This window comes from Brachionichthys hirsutus, chromosome 11 (genome assembly GCF_040956055.1).
Source record: "Brachionichthys hirsutus isolate HB-005 chromosome 11, CSIRO-AGI_Bhir_v1, whole genome shotgun sequence".
In the NCBI taxonomy this organism is placed as follows: Eukaryota; Metazoa; Chordata; class Actinopteri; order Lophiiformes; family Brachionichthyidae; genus Brachionichthys; species Brachionichthys hirsutus.
The window spans coordinates 30,001-47,328 of record NC_090907.1 but is presented as its reverse complement, the minus strand read 5'-3'; the positions used below and the strand labels follow the sequence as shown (position 1 = coordinate 47,328).

Sequence of the window (17,328 nt, the reverse complement as noted above, 5' to 3'; positions counted from 1 at the left end):
TGGTGATGGGATCCAGGTCTCTACTGGGTTCTGGTGATGGGATCCAGGTCTCTACTGGGTTCTGGTGATGGGATCCAGGTCTCTACTGGGTTCTGGTGATGGGATCCAGGTCTCTACTGGGTTCTGGTGATGGGATCCAGGTCTCTACTGGGTTCTGGTGATGGGATCCAGGTCTCTACTGGGTTCTGGTGATGGGATCCAGGTCTCTACTGGGTTCTGGTGATGGGATCCAGGTCTCTACTGGGTTCTGGGTTCATGGTTCTGTCTTCCTCGTGGAGATCTGGGAGTTCTGATCCGTGTTTCCTGTTTGTTTTATTTTTTTAGCTGGAGCAGGAAATGGTCATCGTTTCCTCTTCCTCCCCCAACAGTCGACCCCACCGTGCACGCCCACACACACGCCCACACACACGCCCACACACACGCCCACTCTGGTGGGGTTTCGTATCAGGTGTTGGATCAGCAGGTCACATCAACCGCCTGGTCCATGAGGCCACACCCCCTCTGAATGAGGTCACTCAGATATGTAGACAGCAGCAGCCATACCTCACCTGTGTGGGTTAACTTTATTTATAAAGCCGTTTAAAACAACGGTAGCTCCACCCACCTGTCTGAACATTTACAGACTAAAACATAAAGAAACATGCAACACGCGATGAGCTGGCGACACATCCAGGGTGTACCTCCACCCAGCTGGGATAGACTGCAGTAACACCGTGAGCCACAAGGGGGATAAAACGATCAGGAAAATGAACCAATTAATGATTACCATTGACATTTAACTTTAGCAGACAGACAGGTAGACAGGCAGGCAGGCAGGTAGACAGACAGGCAGGCAGGTAGACAGACAGGCAGGCAGACAGACAGGCAGGTAGACAGACAGACAGGCAGGTAGACAGACAGGCAGGCAGACAGGCAGGTAGACAGACAGGCAGGCAGACAGACAGACAGGCAGGTAGACAGACAGGCAGGCAGGTAGACAGACAGGTAGACAGACAGGCAGGCAGACAGGCAGGTAGACAGACAGGCAGGCAGGTAGACAGACAGGCAGGTAGACAGACAGACAGGCAGGTAGACAGACAGGCAGGCAGACAGGCAGGTAGACAGACAGGCAGGTAGACAGACAGACAGGCCGATTGGCCACCGTCCACAAACACCTGAAGGTCAAGCTGCGGTTTTCTGGTGAAATGCATGCTGGGAGTCGTAGTTGCCTGGTGTGGCTCAGTTCTCTCCACCTGCAGGGTGCGGTACCTCAGTGAGATGTGTTGCTGCCCTCTGGTGGCTAAAATACGAACTGCACGATCAAATGAAAGCCGAGTCCCAAAGGCTGACGTCACTTCTAAAATGCTCACGTCATCATGTGGAAGACAGAAATGAACTAAACGCTTTGAAATGATGGAACTTTTCATTTTTGTCTTTGGTACAAAACATTTATTAAAATAATAATTATTAATAAAAATAAAATAAAATCACATTAAAAAATAATCAATGCATTTAATTTGGAATTTGTAAAAGCTTTCAGAAGCAACATGGAGCTGATCGATACATAAGTGTGTATATATATACACACGCTCTGGGTCACACGCAGGCCTTGGCGCCGTCGCCGTCTGACGCCGGCGCCGCCCTGTAGATGTTTTGTCCTCGGCTCGAGAATCTGTAGGAAAACTGGCTGCAGGACAAAAACAGACAAAGACGAAGACGCAAATGACAAAAGAGCGATCCAGGATCTAATTGTGTAAATATCGTTCTGGTGCTTTATTCTCTAAATCTCACTTCAGCCAATCAGAGTCCCGTATTTTGTGTGGAGGAGGGGTTACCTCCACCCGGGAAGTCTGGATCCGGATCCATATATATTCTCTTTTTTTCTATTCTGGACTGGTTCTGAGTTCATGAGAATGACAGCGCTCCCTGTGGACAAACACAGTATTACATGAAGTGTGGCTTTACCCAGTGGTGGGGGGCGGGGTCTTCTTACAGGAGCAGCAGAGCATAGCTCCTCCCAGTATGGCCAAGCAGGACGCCGCCCATCCCAGATACAGACCGGTACCCAGCTCGTACCTGCGGCACCGACACGCAGCGTAAGCAACAGGAAGTGACTCGCATGAGGCCGGAGGTCGGAGGTCGGTTGTGACTGACCGGGCGCCGACGAGCAGAGGGTCGTAGAACTCGTGGATGACCCTGGCGGCGTACCAGGAGGCTGCGATCAGGGTGAAGACGCCTGAGGACGGAGCAGACCCAAACCGTTAACGTCGAAGCCGAGCCCCCGTCCAGCCCCAAACGGTTCCCGTTCTACCGGACAGGATGAACAGGACGCCGCCGGACAGGGCGACCCGGTCTTTGAGCCGCTCCGAGGGTCTGCCCAGCTTGGTGCATTTGAGACCCATCACTGAGACGATGATGGAGGACAGACCAACCAGCAGGGACAGGATCATCAGAGCCCTGCAGGCCTGCAGGTGAGCTGCAGGAGGACACGGACCACACGGTGACTGGTCGCACGTTGGAGGACAATCGTCTTCGTCCATGTCGTATCCGTCCTCACCCGGGAGTCCCAGCACCGTCCTGAAGCGGCTGCACTGGACGGCGCCCAGCGAGGTGGCGGCGCAGCTCGCCCACAGCCCCTCGAACAGCCGCTGGCCGCCGCCCACCGACTCCAGCTGGCTCCTGCTCTTCCACACCTGAGAGGAGGTGCAGCTGGACTGGAGACACCAGGACACCACGCCCAGGAGCAGCCCCACAACCTGCAGGCCCACCGCCATGCTGCCGCGTAGCAGCCGGGGAACAGACGACCTCACGGGGTGCCTCAGGGTCCAGGTCCGGGTCCTCTCCAGTTCTATTGGATGCTAACATCGAACATCAGACAGCAACAGGTTTAAAAAACTATCTCAATCCGGGGTCCCCAAACTACGGCCCGCCTACACATTTGGCCCCGCCCCCTGAACAATACAAGAGATAGCACCGCCCATTTTCAGGGGGCCAGTGATCCTGAAAACATTCCCAACACTTCCTGAGAATGTCATCCAGATCCGTCCAGAACCTTTAGCGTTATCTGGCTAACAGACGGACGGACAGGGAGACAGACGGACAGAGAGACAGACGGACAGAGAGACAGACACAGAGAGACGGACAGAGAGACAGACGGACAGAGAGACAGACGGACAGACAGAGAGACAGACAGAGACAGACGGACAGAGACAGACGGAGACAGACGGACAGAGACAGACGGACGGTCAGAGACAAACGGAGACAGACGGACAGAGACAGACGGACGCCGGCGATTACGTCACATGTAACACAGAGCAGCAGCGGTAACCCTGATCCACTACAGACCCGGATCACACGGGCGTCCCAGCTCGGGGGGTCCTGAATCTGGACCGGCTGGGTCCAGTCCAGGACGCAGTTCTTACCGTGGGCTCAGACCTGGAAGCGCAGGCCGTCGTCTCTGTGGACCCGGTCCGGTCCTCGGGGTGGATGAACTCCGGCCGAGGCCGGCCCCCCTCTGAACACACACCGTTATCGACCGGCCGGACGTCACGCAGACACGACCCATCGATCACCGATCAGGTCAGTAATCCGGATCAATACTCGTCCAGATGGGCGGAAGAGAACTAGGAATCGAAGACTTGGTTCAATACGTCCATAAAAACAATGAAATCGAGTTCTGGTTCCAGTTTCAGGTGCCGCGACTCAGAACCCGGCCCGATTGGACTCGAGTCCAAACAGCCAAGGAGACGAGCGGAGACAAACGGAGACGAACGGAGACAAACGGAGACGAACCGGAGACGAACCGGAGACGAGCCGGAGACGAACCGGAGACGAACGGAGACAAACGGAGACAAAAGGAGACGAACGGAGACAAACGGAGACAAACGGAGACAAACGGAGACGAACGGAGACGAACGGAGACAAACGGAGACAAACGGAGACAAAAGGAGACGAACGGAGACGAACGGAGACGAACGGAGACAAACGGAGACGAACGGAGACGAACGGAGACGAACGGAGACAAACGGAGACAAACGGAGACAAAAGGAGACGAACGGAGACAAACGGAGACAAACGGAGACAAAAGGAGACAAACGGAGACAAACGGAGACAAACGGAGACAAACGGAGACGAACCGGAGACAAACGGAGACGAACGGAGACGAACCGGAGACGAGCCGGAGACGAATCGGAGACGGACCGGAGACGAGCCGGAGACGAGCGGAGACGAGCCGGAGACGAGCCGGAGACGAACGGAGACGAACGGAGACGAGCCGGACACGAACGGAGACGAACGGAGACGAACGGAGACGAGCCGGAGACGAGCCGGAGACGAACGGAGACGAACTGAGACGAACCGGAGACAAACCGGAGACAAACGGAGACGGAGTCTTCTCTACCCCCCCTAAACACAAAGAGATCAAACAGCCTTTGTTGTGATTCTTTAATCATCACTTCCTGTTCCTCATCAATGAACATGAAAACGTGAACAGGAGGTGTGTGACATCACTGCATGGCTCCGCCCACCTGCTTCCGGCTTCTGTCTGTCCATGTCATACGTCTTTAAGTGTTTGTTTCCCCATCAGCCCCGGCGCTCAATGCCCGCCCCCCCGTCGCCGGCCCCGCCCCCGCCCCGCCCCCCTCGGGTCCTCAGGTTGTGCCAATGTTCAACGAGAGGTTTTCTGTTCTTCCAGACGACCTCCTGACCGGACAGGACGTACCAGCTGTGAGGGCAAGAGCACAAAGCATGATGGGAAATGAGTTCACTCGCCTCCTCCAATCACAGCCCACAACGACGCCGTTTAATCGCCGCTGCCATTGGTCGGAACTTACATTCCGAACACGGCTCCGCCCAAATGAGCGGCGTGGTCGAAAAGCTTCCAGCCCAGCACCATCCCAGCGGTATCCATGGCAACGATGGCTTTCAGCGCCTGGAGGGAGAGGATGGATTCACCGTGGAAGTCAGACAGGTGAAATGGGCGGAGCTAGCCTTACGCTGGCGCCGCTGAAGGTGAAAATGGGGAGGAGGACGATGGCCAGTTTGACTTCAGGCATCCCGGTGCAGACGGCGGCCAGGACGGCCATGACGGCGCCAGACTGGAAACACAGAACCCACGACATCACCCGACAGGTGGGCGGAACCGCGGCGGCGTGGAAACGGCCCGGTTCTACTCACGGCTCCCAGAGACGAGCCCAGCCTCCCGGAGGCCGTCTTCCAGACGTAACTGACCAGCGAGGAGAGAACACCTGGAAAACAGGTGAGGAGCACGTCAGCGGGACCCCCAACCACCAGGCGGCGGGCCGCACTTTACCTGCAGACAGGTAGACGGCCACAAACTGCTCTTGGCCCAGCATGGAGACGGCGCTGGTGGAGAAGCTCCAGAGGACGAGCATGTTGGTGGACAGGTGGAGGACGCCGCGGTGGCTGAAGGTGGACAGCAGCATCGGAGCGCACAGCGTCTCTGCAGGAGCAACAGAGCTCTGATTGGCTGAACCGAGCTCACCTGAAGCGGAACACCTGAAGCAGAACACTCACTGGAGGCGGGGTTAGCGGTGAAGTACTTGATCATGGTGCGCTGCAGAGACGGAACCCTCCAGCAGCAGAACACCACGGCGTTAGCAGCTACGATCGCTAGGGGGAGACAAAGGGGGCGGAGTCAGGCGGGTCCACAGAGAGGGCGGACTCAGGAGGGCCCACAGAGAGGGAGGAGTCAGGAGGGTCCACAAAGGGGGAGGAGTCAGGAGGGTCCACAGAGAGGGAGGAGTCAGGAGGGTCCACAAAGAGGGAGGAGTCAGGAGGGTCCACAGAGAGGGAGGAGTCAGGAGGGTCCACAGAGAGGGAGGAGTCAGGAGGGTCCACAAAGAGGGAGGAGTCAGGAGGGTCCACAAAGAGGGAGGAGTCAGGAGGGTCCACAAAGAGGGAGGAGTCAGGAGGGTCCACAAAGAGGGAGGAGTCAGGAGGGTCCACAAAGAGGGAGGAGTCAGGAGGGTCCACAAAGAGGGAGGAGTCAGGAGGGTCCACAAAGAGGGAGGAGTCAGGAGGGTCCACAAAGGGGGCGGAGTCAGGAGGGTCCACAAAGAGGGAGGAGTCAGGAGGGTCCACAAAGAGGGAGGAGTCAGGAGGGTCCACAAAGAGGGAGGAGTCAGGAGGGTCCACAAAGGGGGCGGAGTCAGGCGGGTCCACAAAGGGGGCGGAGTCAGGAGGGTCCGTGAGGGCTCACCTGAGACCGTCCTCTGACCCTCACTCAAGCTGTGCCACCAAAGGTTGACCTGAAAGACAAACAGCCAAGATGAAACCTGAGATGTTCAGAACCAGGTCCAGGTTCCAGGTGAGCCCTTCAGAACCTCCGACCTGACCCCAGAGCTGCAGTCTCACCGTTCTCCTGACGTTTCCTCTTTTCTGGGGTCGCAGCCCTCCCAGCCAATCAGCTTGAAGCCCATTAAGGTAACTCTGGGCGCGGCCCTTCAGCGACTCGTACTGCCAGATGGCCGCCAGGCCGAAGGAGCAGCCTGTAAACTGGCATGGAGTCAACACCTGTCCGTGACATCACTGATGACATCACAGCGAGCGTCACACACCCCCACTGTGAAGGCGAGCGGCTTGACGAGTCGGCCGAAGGCCCGCGGGGAGCCGGGCGGGGCCCCGTTGCCCCCGCTGCCCCCGTTCAGGGACTCAGGGAGCTCCGTGCGAGGGGGTCCCGGCTCCTCCCGCGCCTTCCTGGGTTTCCGGAAGCCGCGGCTCTGCTGGAGGCTGCGAGGCCACCTGCTGGACAGAAACACGAACTGCACCCTGAGAGGGGGAGAGATCATCAGCTTCTGGTTTCATCGTTGCGCCGTTCTTCTACTGACGCGTTCCATTTGCATCAGTGGGATCAATCACTCTGATTGGTTGTTGAGCGCATGAGAAGCAGCAGGTGAGCAAGGAGGCGAATACAGAAACTTCTCATTGGTCTTCCATTTGAATTTAGAGTACAGGTGCGGTCTGACCGGTTCTCACTGACGTCACGCAACTCACCACGTCACGTTTTCGTAATATATGACTTTTATGATTGCAGTCAGAGCAATTGAGAACTAATAATGACCGTGTGCTAATCGATACGTTATAAAGGTTGACTGTGGTCTCCTCAGCTACACGTACAATAAGAATGTTTAGATTCAGAAGTGACGTCACCGCACCGCACCGGAACGGAACACAACCGAAGACCAATAGTTACACCTCATTATCGATACTGTTCTAAAACTAATCTCCACAGACCCAAACAAACAGTTAGCTACCGCTAAAGCTAGCTAGCATCTACCAGCTAACACTGGCCGAGGCCGCTGCTCTCCGTCCGGTCGTCGTTACCGACCTGCCGCCCCTCACGGAGCTCCGTGAAGCTCCTCCGATCAGTGGAAGCCGGACAGCGCAGCTCCTCCACGCCATGACGGAGCACGGTGACCCGGCGAGCCGCTCACTTCCGCTCGGAGGAACGGCAGCGACACCCAGAGGACACATCCAACACTGCACCTATGAAGAAAGATAAGTAGTCCGCGTGACGTCAGCATAAACAGCATTTTGAACTGCCTTTCAAGACTTTCAAAATAAAAGGCCTTTTTAAAAGGCATTATATATTCATACGCAGGTGACACTATCGATGCCATCACGTCCATTCGGCCTACAACTTTAAATTATATTAAATTGATTTGATTTAGCTAGAATTATTTATCATTATGATGGGGTTCAGGTTCTTAGTGTTAGCATTTAGCATATGTTTTACAATATTTCATGCATCCATCTTCTTCCGCTTCCCTCTCCCCAGACACGTCCTCCAGCTCCTCCAGGAGATCCCGAGGAGTTCCCATGCCAGCTGGGACTTGTTCTAGTTTGGTTGAAGACCTTCATCCAGGAGGCGTCTTCAGGTCTGAGAGACTGGTAGAGAGTTTAGAAACTTAAACTCCTGTTGGAGCAGAAAACAAAGAAACAAAGAGCATACCGAAACCACCAAGGCAACCAGACTCCCCAGGAGTATTAGCATTTCCTTTATGAATGCTAATGTTACCCCGCAGTCATGACACCTGACTAACGAATCCCCCGGAGTCCTTATCTTCCTTAAGGTGACGGGCTATTGCCCCCCCCCCCCCCCCCCTCAGGTGAGCTGTTATGCTGAGATGCATCCAGGTGTGGCTGGGGGGCGTGTCTCTGTTCAGGGATGGTTTCTCCAGTTCAGCTGTAAGTGGCCTGTATGTAAAATAAAATAGAGATAACCTGCCTCGAAACGTAAACAGTGCCTTTATTTTGGAGGCAGCAAATGTCGGACGTGTGTTCCGGTAGCTGTGTTTGGTGCGGTCAGGCTCGGCTCGGCTCGGCTCGGCTCGGTAGCATCAACCTGTGAGCGACCGCGGAGGGAAGATGGCGGCCCCTGCTCTCTCCAGCCGGCCCGGTTCGGCGGGCAGCCTCGGGAACAGCCTCGGGAACAGCCTCGGGAACAGCCTCGGGAACAGCCCCACCGCGGCCGGCGGCAGGCTCGCGCACGGCGGCGTCGGGCCCGAGCTCGACTTCAGGTCGGCGGCCCGAATGGAGGACCTGAACCGGCTGATCCAGGAGTTCAGCAAGCACGACCAGCGGGAGTACGACGACCAGCGGGCCCTGGAGATCCACACCGCCAAGGACTTCATCTTCTCCATGCTGGGTGAGCGGACAGCCGCGGGGACGCGGTCCCCGGTACGCGGTCCCCGGTAGTCAGGGACACGGTCCCCGGTACGCGGTCCCCGGTACGCGGTCCCCGGTACGCGGTCCCCGGTACGCGGTCCCCGGTACGCGGTCCCCGGTAGTCAGGGACACGGTCCCCGGTACGCGGTCCCCGGTAGTCAGGGACACGGTCCCCGGTACACGGTCCCCGGTGGTCAGGGACACGGTCCCCGGTAGTCAGGGACACGGTCCCCGGTGGTCAGGGACACGGTCCCCGGGGGGGGAGAGATACCTCAGGTCAGGGTCTGAGACCTGCGTTGACTTGTGGGACAAGAGTAGAACATGTCTCAGCAGCGACCCGTGTCCATCTCTGGTACCGGTACCGGGGCCGATCCGGAGTGAGCTTCAGTCATGAACCAGACTCTCAGAACGAGGCCACGCCTCTGCTTCAACAAAACTTTATTAGCAGCGGCGCTGACTCTGTTCCACACGAGGCTGAGGGGCGGGGGGACGGTTGGACGTCGTCCCGTGTCCTCGGTTCCGCAGTATTTATCACATCGTGTCCTCCCTGGCAGGAATGGTCCAGAAGTTGGACCAGAAGCTCCCGGTGGCCAACGAGTACCTCCTCCTGTCGGGCGGCGTCCGGGAGGGCGTGGTGGACGTGGACGTGGACGAGCTGAGCGTCTTCGCTCGGGGCACGGACTACGACATGGACTTCACCCTGCTGGTCCCGGCTCTGAAACTCCACGACCGCAACCAGCCGGTGACCCTGGACATGAGGCACTCGGCCCTCGGCCACTCGTGGTTGAGTCTCCGCCTCTTTGACGAAGGGACCATCAGCAGGTGGAAGGACTGCTGCTCCGTGGTCGAGCACGCCGCCGGCGGCACCAACTACTTCTTCTCCCCCACGCTGGTGGCCGACTGGTTCTACCGGGCCGTCGCCCTGGTGCTGCTGGAGGTGCAGAAGAAGCCCCAGCGGGGGACGCCCCGCGTGGCGCGGCTGGAGCGCCGCGGCGCCGTGGTCTCCGTGGTGCTGGGCGTGGGCAGCAGCCGGATGCTGTACGACGTGGTCCCCGTGGTGTCCTTCCGGGGCTGGCCCGCCGTGGCCCAGAGCTGGCTGATGGAGAACCACTTCTGGGACGGGAAGCTGACGGAGGAGGAGGTGATCAGCGGCTTCTACCTGCTGCCCGCCTGCTCGCCCACGGGCCGGCAGGAGAACGAGTGGCGCCTGTCGTTCGCCCGCAGCGAGGTGCAGCTGAAGAAGTGCATCTCGCCCGGCCTGATGCACGCCTACCAGGCCTGCAAGGCGCTCGCCGCCGCCGCCGCCGCCGCCGTCGGCCCCTACCAGCTGCGCAGCATCATGCTGTGGGCCTGCGACCGCCTCCCCGCCGGCTACCTGGCGCAGGACGACTTCTCCGCCCACTTCCTGCTGGGTTTGATGGACGACCTTCAGACCTGCCTGGTCAACAAGGCGTGTCCCAACTACTTCATCCCGCAGTGCAACATGCTGGAGCGCCTGTCGGACGAGGCCGCCGTGCTCCACGCCCGCAAGCTGGCGTCCGTGCGCTCCGACCCGGCCGAGCACCTGCGCACCGCCATCGAGCACGCCAAGGCCGCCAACAGGCTGACGGTGGACCTGCAGTGGCGAGGCAGCGCCGGCAGCCTCCTGCCGCCGCCGTCCGACGCCGGCGGGGACAACCAGCCCGACGACCGGCTGGCGAAGAAGCTGCAGCAGCTGGTCACGGAGAACCCCGGGAAGTCCATCTCCGTGTTCATCAACCCGGACGACGTGACGCGGCCGCACTTTCGGATCGACGACAAGTTCTTCTGACGCTGGCCGCCGTGCCTCCGCCCCTCGCTGGCCACGCCTCCGTTGTCTAGTAGCGTCTGCCCCCGACTTTTATTTGTATTGGTTTTCTTTTCCGAGCCCCGCCCCCCTTCACTGTCTTTCTACCTGCGGAAGCAGACAGGTGAGCAGCAGGTCCATTTCAGACTCCGATCCTGGATCCGGTCCTGCATTTTCTTGTTCAACATTTTCACTTTTAATTTTTCATATAATTCACACTTAATAAAGTTTCAGGTCATTTTACTGGAAAACGTTCTAGAATTCCATCGTTTGACGAAGCTGTGACGTTCTGTTCCGGGTTCTGTTCTGGGTTCTGTTCCGGGTTCTGTTCGGGTTCTGTCCGGGTTCTGTCCGGGTTCTGTTCCGGGTTCTGTTCCGGGTTCTGTTCGGGTTCTGTCCGGGTTCTGTTCCGGGTTCTGTCCGGGTTCTGTTCCGGGTTCTGTTCCGGGTTCTGTCCGGGTTCTGTCCGGGTTCTGTTCCGGGTTCTGTCCGGGTTCTGTCCGGGTTCTGTTCCGGGTTCTGTCCGGGTTCTGTTCCGGGTTCTGTCCGGGTTCTGTTCCGGGTTTAGCATCAGGAGACCCCGGATGGACCTTTTATTCTCATGATTACAACGTCGCGGTCGGACCCGAAGGAACGCCAGACGACCACGTCAGGCTCCGCCTCCGGAACGTCCTCGTCGTGCTGCTGATGGTACGAAGGTGGAGCCCGGACGACGAAGACGGTGATGATGATGATGATGATATGTGGACCACTTTGTTCCAGGATGTAAACCACGTTTCCCGTCGATGGTTCTGATTGTGAGACGACAAGCGACGGACCCGGACCCAGAGTCGGTGCTGATATTTGACACCACCGTGATCACAGAGCATTCCTGATCTCACCCGTGCCCGTCCGTTTCGTCCGTCTGTTTCATCCGTCCGTTTCGTCCGTCTGTTTCGTCCGTCCGTTTCGTCCGTCTGTTTCGTCCGTCTGTTTCGTCCGTCTGTTTCGTCCGTCTGTTTCGTCCGTCTGTTGTCGGACGGACTGTTGTTCCCGTCTGTGTCGTGCGTCCGCTCCTCTTTTCATTGGTCTGTTCCATCAGCTGTCCGTGTGTGACGTCATGTGATTGACGTGTCACATGACGAGGTCTTCAGATCTTTCTGGTGTCCTTTGCATGCTCCGTACTTTTGGTCATGGTGCCCGCTGATTGGCTGTTAATCATTGACCAATCAAGATGATTTGTCACAGACAGGCTCATTGGCCCGGTTAGCTTACTGACCAATGTCACCCTGTATATTGGTCTGACGCAGTCGCTAATGCTAATGCCAGGCCGAAGTCAGACACAGGACACCTGAGCATCATGGGAGTTGTAGTCCACCCTGTCGTCTCGAACGACTCACTTTTAGTTTGGTTTGGTTTTTGGAAATCCCAAAAGCGTTCAGATTTCTGATTGTGATCCATAAAGTCATCCTCAAGCGCAATTAGTAACGCGACACGCGCGCGCACACACACACACACACACCCATCTCGTAGCGTCGACGCGCACACACACACACACTCATCTCGTAGCGTCGACACGCACACACACACACTCATCTCGTAGCGTCGACACGCACACACACACACACCCATCTCGTAGCGTCGACGCACACACACACACTCATCTCGTAGCGTCGACACGCACACACACTTATCTCGTAGCGTCGACACGCACACGCACACACGCACACACACACACCCATCTCGTAGCGTCGACACGCACACACACACACACCCATCTCGTAGCGTCGACACGCACACACACACACACCCATCTCGTAGCGTCGACACGCACACACACCCATCTCGTAGCGTCGACACGCACACGCACACACACACACCCATCTCGTGTTGTCGCCGTCGTTCTGAGCTTCATGACCTCTGACCTGTTGACAAACCTGTATTTCCTGTGTCGTGCTGCTCTGCTACATTCTGACGATGTGATTGGCCCGTCTGCAGGTCCACCTGAGTCCACTACAGTCCAGTCATAAAGTGTTAAACGGAACCCTTCGTTCACGGTACCACACCTGAGAGATAGCTTTCAGTTAGCGGGCTGGGGCTAACCCAAGCTCCTCCCCTCTCATTTCTCTCTTTGTATTTTAGTCCCTACTTCCTGTTTTATTTCCTCCTCCCCTAATATGTTTTCCTCTCTTTTCTACTTCCTCTCTTTTCCGTTGTTTCCTCCTGCCATGCTTCCTTCTCTCTTTTCTACTTCTTCTCCTTTCTGTTGTTTCCTCCTGCCATGCTTCCTTCTCTCTTTTCTACTTCCTCTCCTTTCTGTTGTTTCCTCTTGCCATGCTTCCTTCTCTCTTTTCTACTTCCTCTCCTTTCCATGGTTTCCTCCTGCCATGCTTCCTTCTCTCTTTTCTACTTCCTCTCCTTTCCGTTGTTTCCTCTTGCCATGCTTCCTTCTCTCCTTTCTACTTCCTCTCCTTTCCGTTGTTTCCTCCTGCCATGCTTCCTTCTCTCTTTTCTACTTCCTCTCCTTTCCGTTGTTTCCTCTTGCCATGCTTCCTTCTCTCCTTTCTACTTCCTCTCCTTTCCGTTGTTTCCTCCTGCCATGCTTCCTTCTCTCTTTTCTACTTCCTCTCCTTTCCGTTGTTTCCTCTTGCCATGCTTCCTTCTCTCTTTTCTACTTCCTCTCCTTTCCGTTGTTTCCTCTTGCCATGCTTCCTTCTCTCCTTTCTACTTCCTCTCCTTTCCGTTGTTTCCTCTTGCCATGCTTCCTTCTCTCCTTTCTACTTCCTCTCCTTTCTGTTGTTTCCTCCTGCCATGCTTCCTCTCTATTCTACTTTCTCCTCTCCTTTCCGTTGTTTCCTCCTGCCATGCTTCCTTCTCTTTTCTACTTCCTCTCCTTTCCGTTGTTTCCTCTTGCCATGCTTCCTTCTCTCCTTTCTGCTTCCTCTCCTTTCCGTTGTTTCCTCCTGCCATGCTTCCTCTCTCTTCTACTTCCTCCTCTGTGGTACTTGTAGCATCCTACGGTCTCATTGATTTTTCCGCTGGTCATTGAACGTCACATTGAGGTGTCGAGTTTCACCACCTACACCTGTAGCCAACAATAGTTTATCAATACATACATGTCAGCCATCTGCCATTGACATCGTGATGATGTCATACTGCTGTGTTCAAATCTTTATTGATCGTTTGTCAGGAGGAAACAGATGGTAAAGATCAAAAGGTTAAAATGGCTAATGTTAGCACATAAACATCCCATAATATTAATATGATAATGTGTTAGCATCTAACTTCCTGGCTAACATTAAATCCAGGTGATTAAACTGTTCTTTGACGGCATGATGATCCTGAACTCTGATTCCACGGGATTCCCATGATGACGTCACAGACACGTCATCCCCGAGCGACAGTAGGTGTCCAAATGACCCGCGGAAGGAAGGAGGGGTCGTCCGTCGCTCAGCCCGCCTCGACAGAACAGTTCTGCTCGTTGCTGTCGGACGATGAAGCGGAAGTGACGTTTAAAACATCTCGGTTCCGTTTCATGTCTCAAAAAGCTGTGACGTCAACATGAAAAACAAGAACTCATGTTAAAAGTTTCATCATCATGTCCTAAAACGCCTCCGGTAGTGACGTCACGTGAGCCGCATCAACACGGCGCGAGCAGAGAGAGAGGGAGGGAGGGGGAGAGAGAGGGGAGAAAAACAGCGAAGAAGAATTCAGAGAAGGACTCCCGCTGTGAGGAGAGCTGGAGACAGGAACGCCGCCGGTTCGGTTCTGTGTCATCCGTGCGGGTCTCCCGGTACCGTCCGCCTCCCCTCTCCCGCCGGTATCGATCTATCAGCGGCTCATTTACCGATCCGATTTTCTCTGACTCGGCATTTCTCGGCTCGTCGGGCAGGATTTGTGACCGAACCGAACCGAACCGAACCAGCGATGGAGAGCAAAGAGAAGGCACTGGCAGGTAGGAGACAGACGGATGGATGATGGATGATGGATGATGGATGATGGATGGATGATGGGTGGATGATGGACTCGTGCACTGCGGTATCCTGAAGGTGTGGTTATTATGGGATGGGGTGTGTGTGTGTGTGTGTGTGTGTGTGTGTGTGTGTGTGTGTGTGTGTGTGTGTGTGTGTGTGTGTGTGTGTGTGTGTGTGTGTGTGTGTGTGTGTGTGTGTGTGTGTGTGTGTTTTACCAAATGGCTGCGAGAAGCCTGATGCAGCAAAACACGCGCACACACACACACACACACACACACACAGAAAGAGAGGCGGGCTGAGACACGCAGGTACAGAGTCAGAGTCAGGTGTTGCATGGTGACAGGTGAGTGCAAGGGGGCGTGTCTTAAGAAGCATAAAGTAGAGATTGATGCATTCTTGGAACTGCAGTTACCATGACAACAGACTGATCCATTAACAAACAAACCAATATCCATAAGCTAGTAATGAACCATTATCAATAACTAGTTACTATCAGTAACTATTCAGAACACCCACTTATAAAGAAATCAACCTCAGTTAGCCTCAGGATAGCAGGTTTCATGTTACAGGAAGTCGTGACCACGCCTTAAGCACGGCATTATGGGATGGAGGCTCACCCCTCCTTCCCTGCTGAGCTCAGCTCAAACAGGCGGAGGGTTTGTGGCCCCTCCCCTTGGTCTCTTGGGGGTTTGTGGCCCCGCCCCTTGGTCTCTGGACTGGTTTCACTGGTTCCCAGCAGCGCTCCTACGTTTCAATGGAATTAAAACTTTATTCAGAGCCACAGAGGACAAGAACATTCATCTGCTTGTGAAACCTTGAGAGGAAAATGACATCATGGAAAAGCTAACGGTGCGTTACATCACAGCAGATTAACCCTTTAAAAGCTAACGGTGCGTTACATCACAGCAGATTAACCCTTTAAAAGCTAACGGTGCGTTACATCACAGCAGATTAACCCTTTAAAAGCTAACGGTGCGTTACATCACAGCAGATTAACCCTTTAAAAGCTAACGGTGCGTTACATCACAGCAGATTAACCCTTTAAAAGCTAACGGTGCATTACATCACAGCAGATTAACCCTTTAAAAGCTGCTCAGGGTGCAGGTGTTACCTCATAGCTGTTACCTCATCGCTGTTACCTCAACGCTGTTACCTCATCGCTGTTACCTCATCGCTGTTACCTCATCGCTGTTACCTCATCGCTGTTGCCTCATCGCTGTTACCTCAACGCTGTTACCTCAACGCTGTTACCTCATCGCTGTTACCTCATCGCTGTTACCTCATCGCTGTTACCTCAACGCTGTTACCTCATCGCTGTTACCTCATCGCTGTTACCTCATCGCTGTTACCTCATCGCTGTTACCTCAACGCTGTTACCTCAACGCTGTTACCTCATCGCTGTTACCTCATCGCTGTTACCTCAACGCTGTTACCTCATCGCTGTTACCTCATCGATGTTACCTCATCGCTGTTACCTCAACGCTGTTACCTCATCGCTGTTACCTCAACGCTGTTACCTCATCGCTGTTACCTCATCGATGTTACCTCAACGCTGTTACCTCATCGCTGTTACCTCATCGCTGTTACCTCAACGCTGTTACCTCATCGATGTTACCTCATCGCTGTTACCTCAACGCTGTTACCTCATCGCTGTTACCTCATCGCTGTTACCTCGACGCTGTTACCTCATCGCTGTTACCTCAACGCTGTTACCTCATCGCTGTTACCTCAACGCTGTTACCTCATCGCTGTTACCTCATCGCTGTTACCTCATCGCTGTTACCTCAACGCTGTTACCTCATCGATGTTACCTCAACGCTGTTACCTCATCGCTGTTACCTCATCGATGTTACCTCAACGCTGTTACCTCATCGCTGTTACCTCAACGCTGTTAGCTCAACGCTGTTACCTCATCGATGTTACCTCAACGCTGTTACCTCATCGCTGTTACCTCAACGCTGTTAGCTCAACGCTGTTACCTCATCGATGTTACCTCAATGCTGTTACCTCATCGCTGTTACCTCATTGCTGTTACCTCAACGCTGTTACCTCAACGCTGTTACCTCATCGCTGTTACCTCATCGCTGTTACCTCAACGCTGTTACCTCATCGCTGTTACCTCAACGCTGTTACCTCATCGCTGTTACCTCATCGATGTTACCTCATCGCTGTTACCTCAACGCTGTTACCTCATCGCTGTTACCTCATCGCTGTTACCTCAACGCTGTTACCTCATCGCTGTTACCTCAACGCTGTTACCTCATCGCTGTTACCTCAACGCTGTTACCTCATCGCTGTTACCTCAATGCTGTTACCTCATTGCTGTTACCTCAACGCTGTTACCTCAACGCTGTTACCTCATCGCTGTTACCTCAACGCTGTTACCTCATCGATGTTACCTCATCGCTGTTAGCTCAACGCTGTTACCTCATCGCTGTTATCTCAACGCTGTTACCTCATCGCTGTTATCTCAACGCTGTTACCTCATCGCTGTTACCTCAACGCTGTTACCTCAACGCTGTTACCTCATCGCTGTTACCTCAACGCTGTTACCTCATCGCTGTTACCTCATCGATGTTACCTCATCGCTGTTAGCTCAACGCTGTTACCTCATCGCTGTTACCTCATCGCTGTTACCTCATCGCTGTTACCTCAACGCTGTTACCTCAACGCTGTTACCTCATCGCTGTTACCTCATCGATGTTACCTCATCGCTGTCACAATAATGCTGTGGGGCAATATGGCATAGTGAGCACACGCTGTGTGGTACAGTGTGAGGGGGAGGAGTCTAATGACACAAACGATGTGAAGTTCAGGTTGAACGTTTGGATTTTTCTCCATTGTTCCACTCATCACGTTTGATTTCCTGTTTGTGCCTGAAGC

General features: G+C 54.9%; 4 protein-coding genes across 4 annotated transcripts in view; 2 read left to right on the top strand and 2 right to left on the bottom strand.

The window, feature by feature from the left end:
- Nucleotides 1-1,418: 1,418 nt before the first annotated feature.
- On the bottom strand, nucleotides 1,419-3,079 carry cldn15lb (claudin 15-like b). Its single transcript, XM_068745498.1, has 5 exons — nucleotides 2,537-3,079; nucleotides 2,291-2,455; nucleotides 2,134-2,215; nucleotides 1,945-2,055; nucleotides 1,419-1,666 (listed from the first exon to the last, which is right to left on the bottom strand). Exons 1-5 carry the CDS (start codon nucleotides 2,751-2,753, stop codon nucleotides 1,576-1,578), a joined length of 666 nt encoding a protein of 221 aa, XP_068601599.1. The 5' UTR covers nucleotides 2,754-3,079; the 3' UTR covers nucleotides 1,419-1,575.
- Nucleotides 3,080-4,407: 1,328 nt separating this feature from the next.
- parlb (presenilin associated, rhomboid-like b) lies at nucleotides 4,408-7,813 on the bottom strand. Its single transcript, XM_068745466.1, has 11 exons — nucleotides 7,736-7,813; nucleotides 7,328-7,485; nucleotides 6,558-6,768; nucleotides 6,355-6,495; nucleotides 6,200-6,248; nucleotides 5,515-5,610; nucleotides 5,291-5,440; nucleotides 5,155-5,225; nucleotides 4,974-5,075; nucleotides 4,812-4,909; nucleotides 4,408-4,702 (listed from the first exon to the last, which is right to left on the bottom strand). The coding sequence occupies exons 2-11, from the start codon at nucleotides 7,471-7,473 to the stop codon at nucleotides 4,561-4,563; spliced, it is 1,206 nt and encodes a 401-aa protein (XP_068601567.1). The 5' UTR covers nucleotides 7,474-7,485; nucleotides 7,736-7,813; the 3' UTR covers nucleotides 4,408-4,560.
- A 501-nt stretch (nucleotides 7,814-8,314) lies between these two features.
- Nucleotides 8,315-10,736, top strand: LOC137901482 (nucleotidyltransferase MB21D2). The gene is made up of 2 exons (XM_068745517.1): nucleotides 8,315-8,647; nucleotides 9,222-10,736. The coding sequence occupies exons 1-2, from the start codon at nucleotides 8,368-8,370 to the stop codon at nucleotides 10,475-10,477; spliced, it is 1,536 nt and encodes a 511-aa protein (XP_068601618.1). The 5' UTR covers nucleotides 8,315-8,367; the 3' UTR covers nucleotides 10,478-10,736.
- Nucleotides 10,737-14,146: 3,410 nt separating this feature from the next.
- LOC137901152 (fibroblast growth factor 12-like) overlaps nucleotides 14,147-17,328 on the top strand; it is a 10,805-nt gene continuing 7,623 nt past the window's right edge. The window contains exons 1-2 of the mRNA XM_068745155.1: nucleotides 14,147-14,264; nucleotides 14,364-14,426. Of these exons, the coding sequence (XP_068601256.1) occupies nucleotides 14,399-14,426 (28 nt within the window). The 5' untranslated portion in view covers nucleotides 14,147-14,264; nucleotides 14,364-14,398. The remainder of the gene's footprint in view (nucleotides 14,265-14,363; nucleotides 14,427-17,328) is intronic.

Excerpts from the sequence above, each read along its gene's own strand:
- cldn15lb (XM_068745498.1), bottom strand. The coding sequence starts at position 2,753 with ATGGCGGTGGGCCTGCAGGTTGTGGGGCTGCTCCTGGGCGTGGTGTCC. Across the intron at positions 2,456-2,536 it reads GACGGTGCTGGGACTCCCGG|CTCACCTGCAGGCCTGCAGG; the intron begins GTGAGGACGGAT and ends GTCCTCCTGCAG. Across the intron at positions 1,667-1,944 it reads ACCCCGCCCCCCACCACTGG|CCAGTTTTCCTACAGATTCT; the intron begins GTAAAGCCACAC and ends TTTGTCCTGCAG.
- LOC137901482 (XM_068745517.1), top strand. The coding sequence starts at position 8,368 with ATGGCGGCCCCTGCTCTCTCCAGCCGGCCCGGTTCGGCGGGCAGCCTC. Across the intron at positions 8,648-9,221 it reads CTTCATCTTCTCCATGCTGG|GAATGGTCCAGAAGTTGGAC; the intron begins GTGAGCGGACAG and ends CCTCCCTGGCAG.
- parlb (XM_068745466.1), bottom strand. The coding sequence starts at position 7,473 with ATGTGTCCTCTGGGTGTCGCTGCCGTTCCTCCGAGCGGAAGTGAGCGG. Across the intron at positions 6,769-7,327 it reads AGCTCCGTGAGGGGCGGCAG|GGTGCAGTTCGTGTTTCTGT; the intron begins GTCGGTAACGAC and ends TCCCCCTCTCAG. Across the intron at positions 5,441-5,514 it reads CACCGCTAACCCCGCCTCCA|AGACGCTGTGCGCTCCGATG; the intron begins GTGAGTGTTCTG and ends TTGCTCCTGCAG.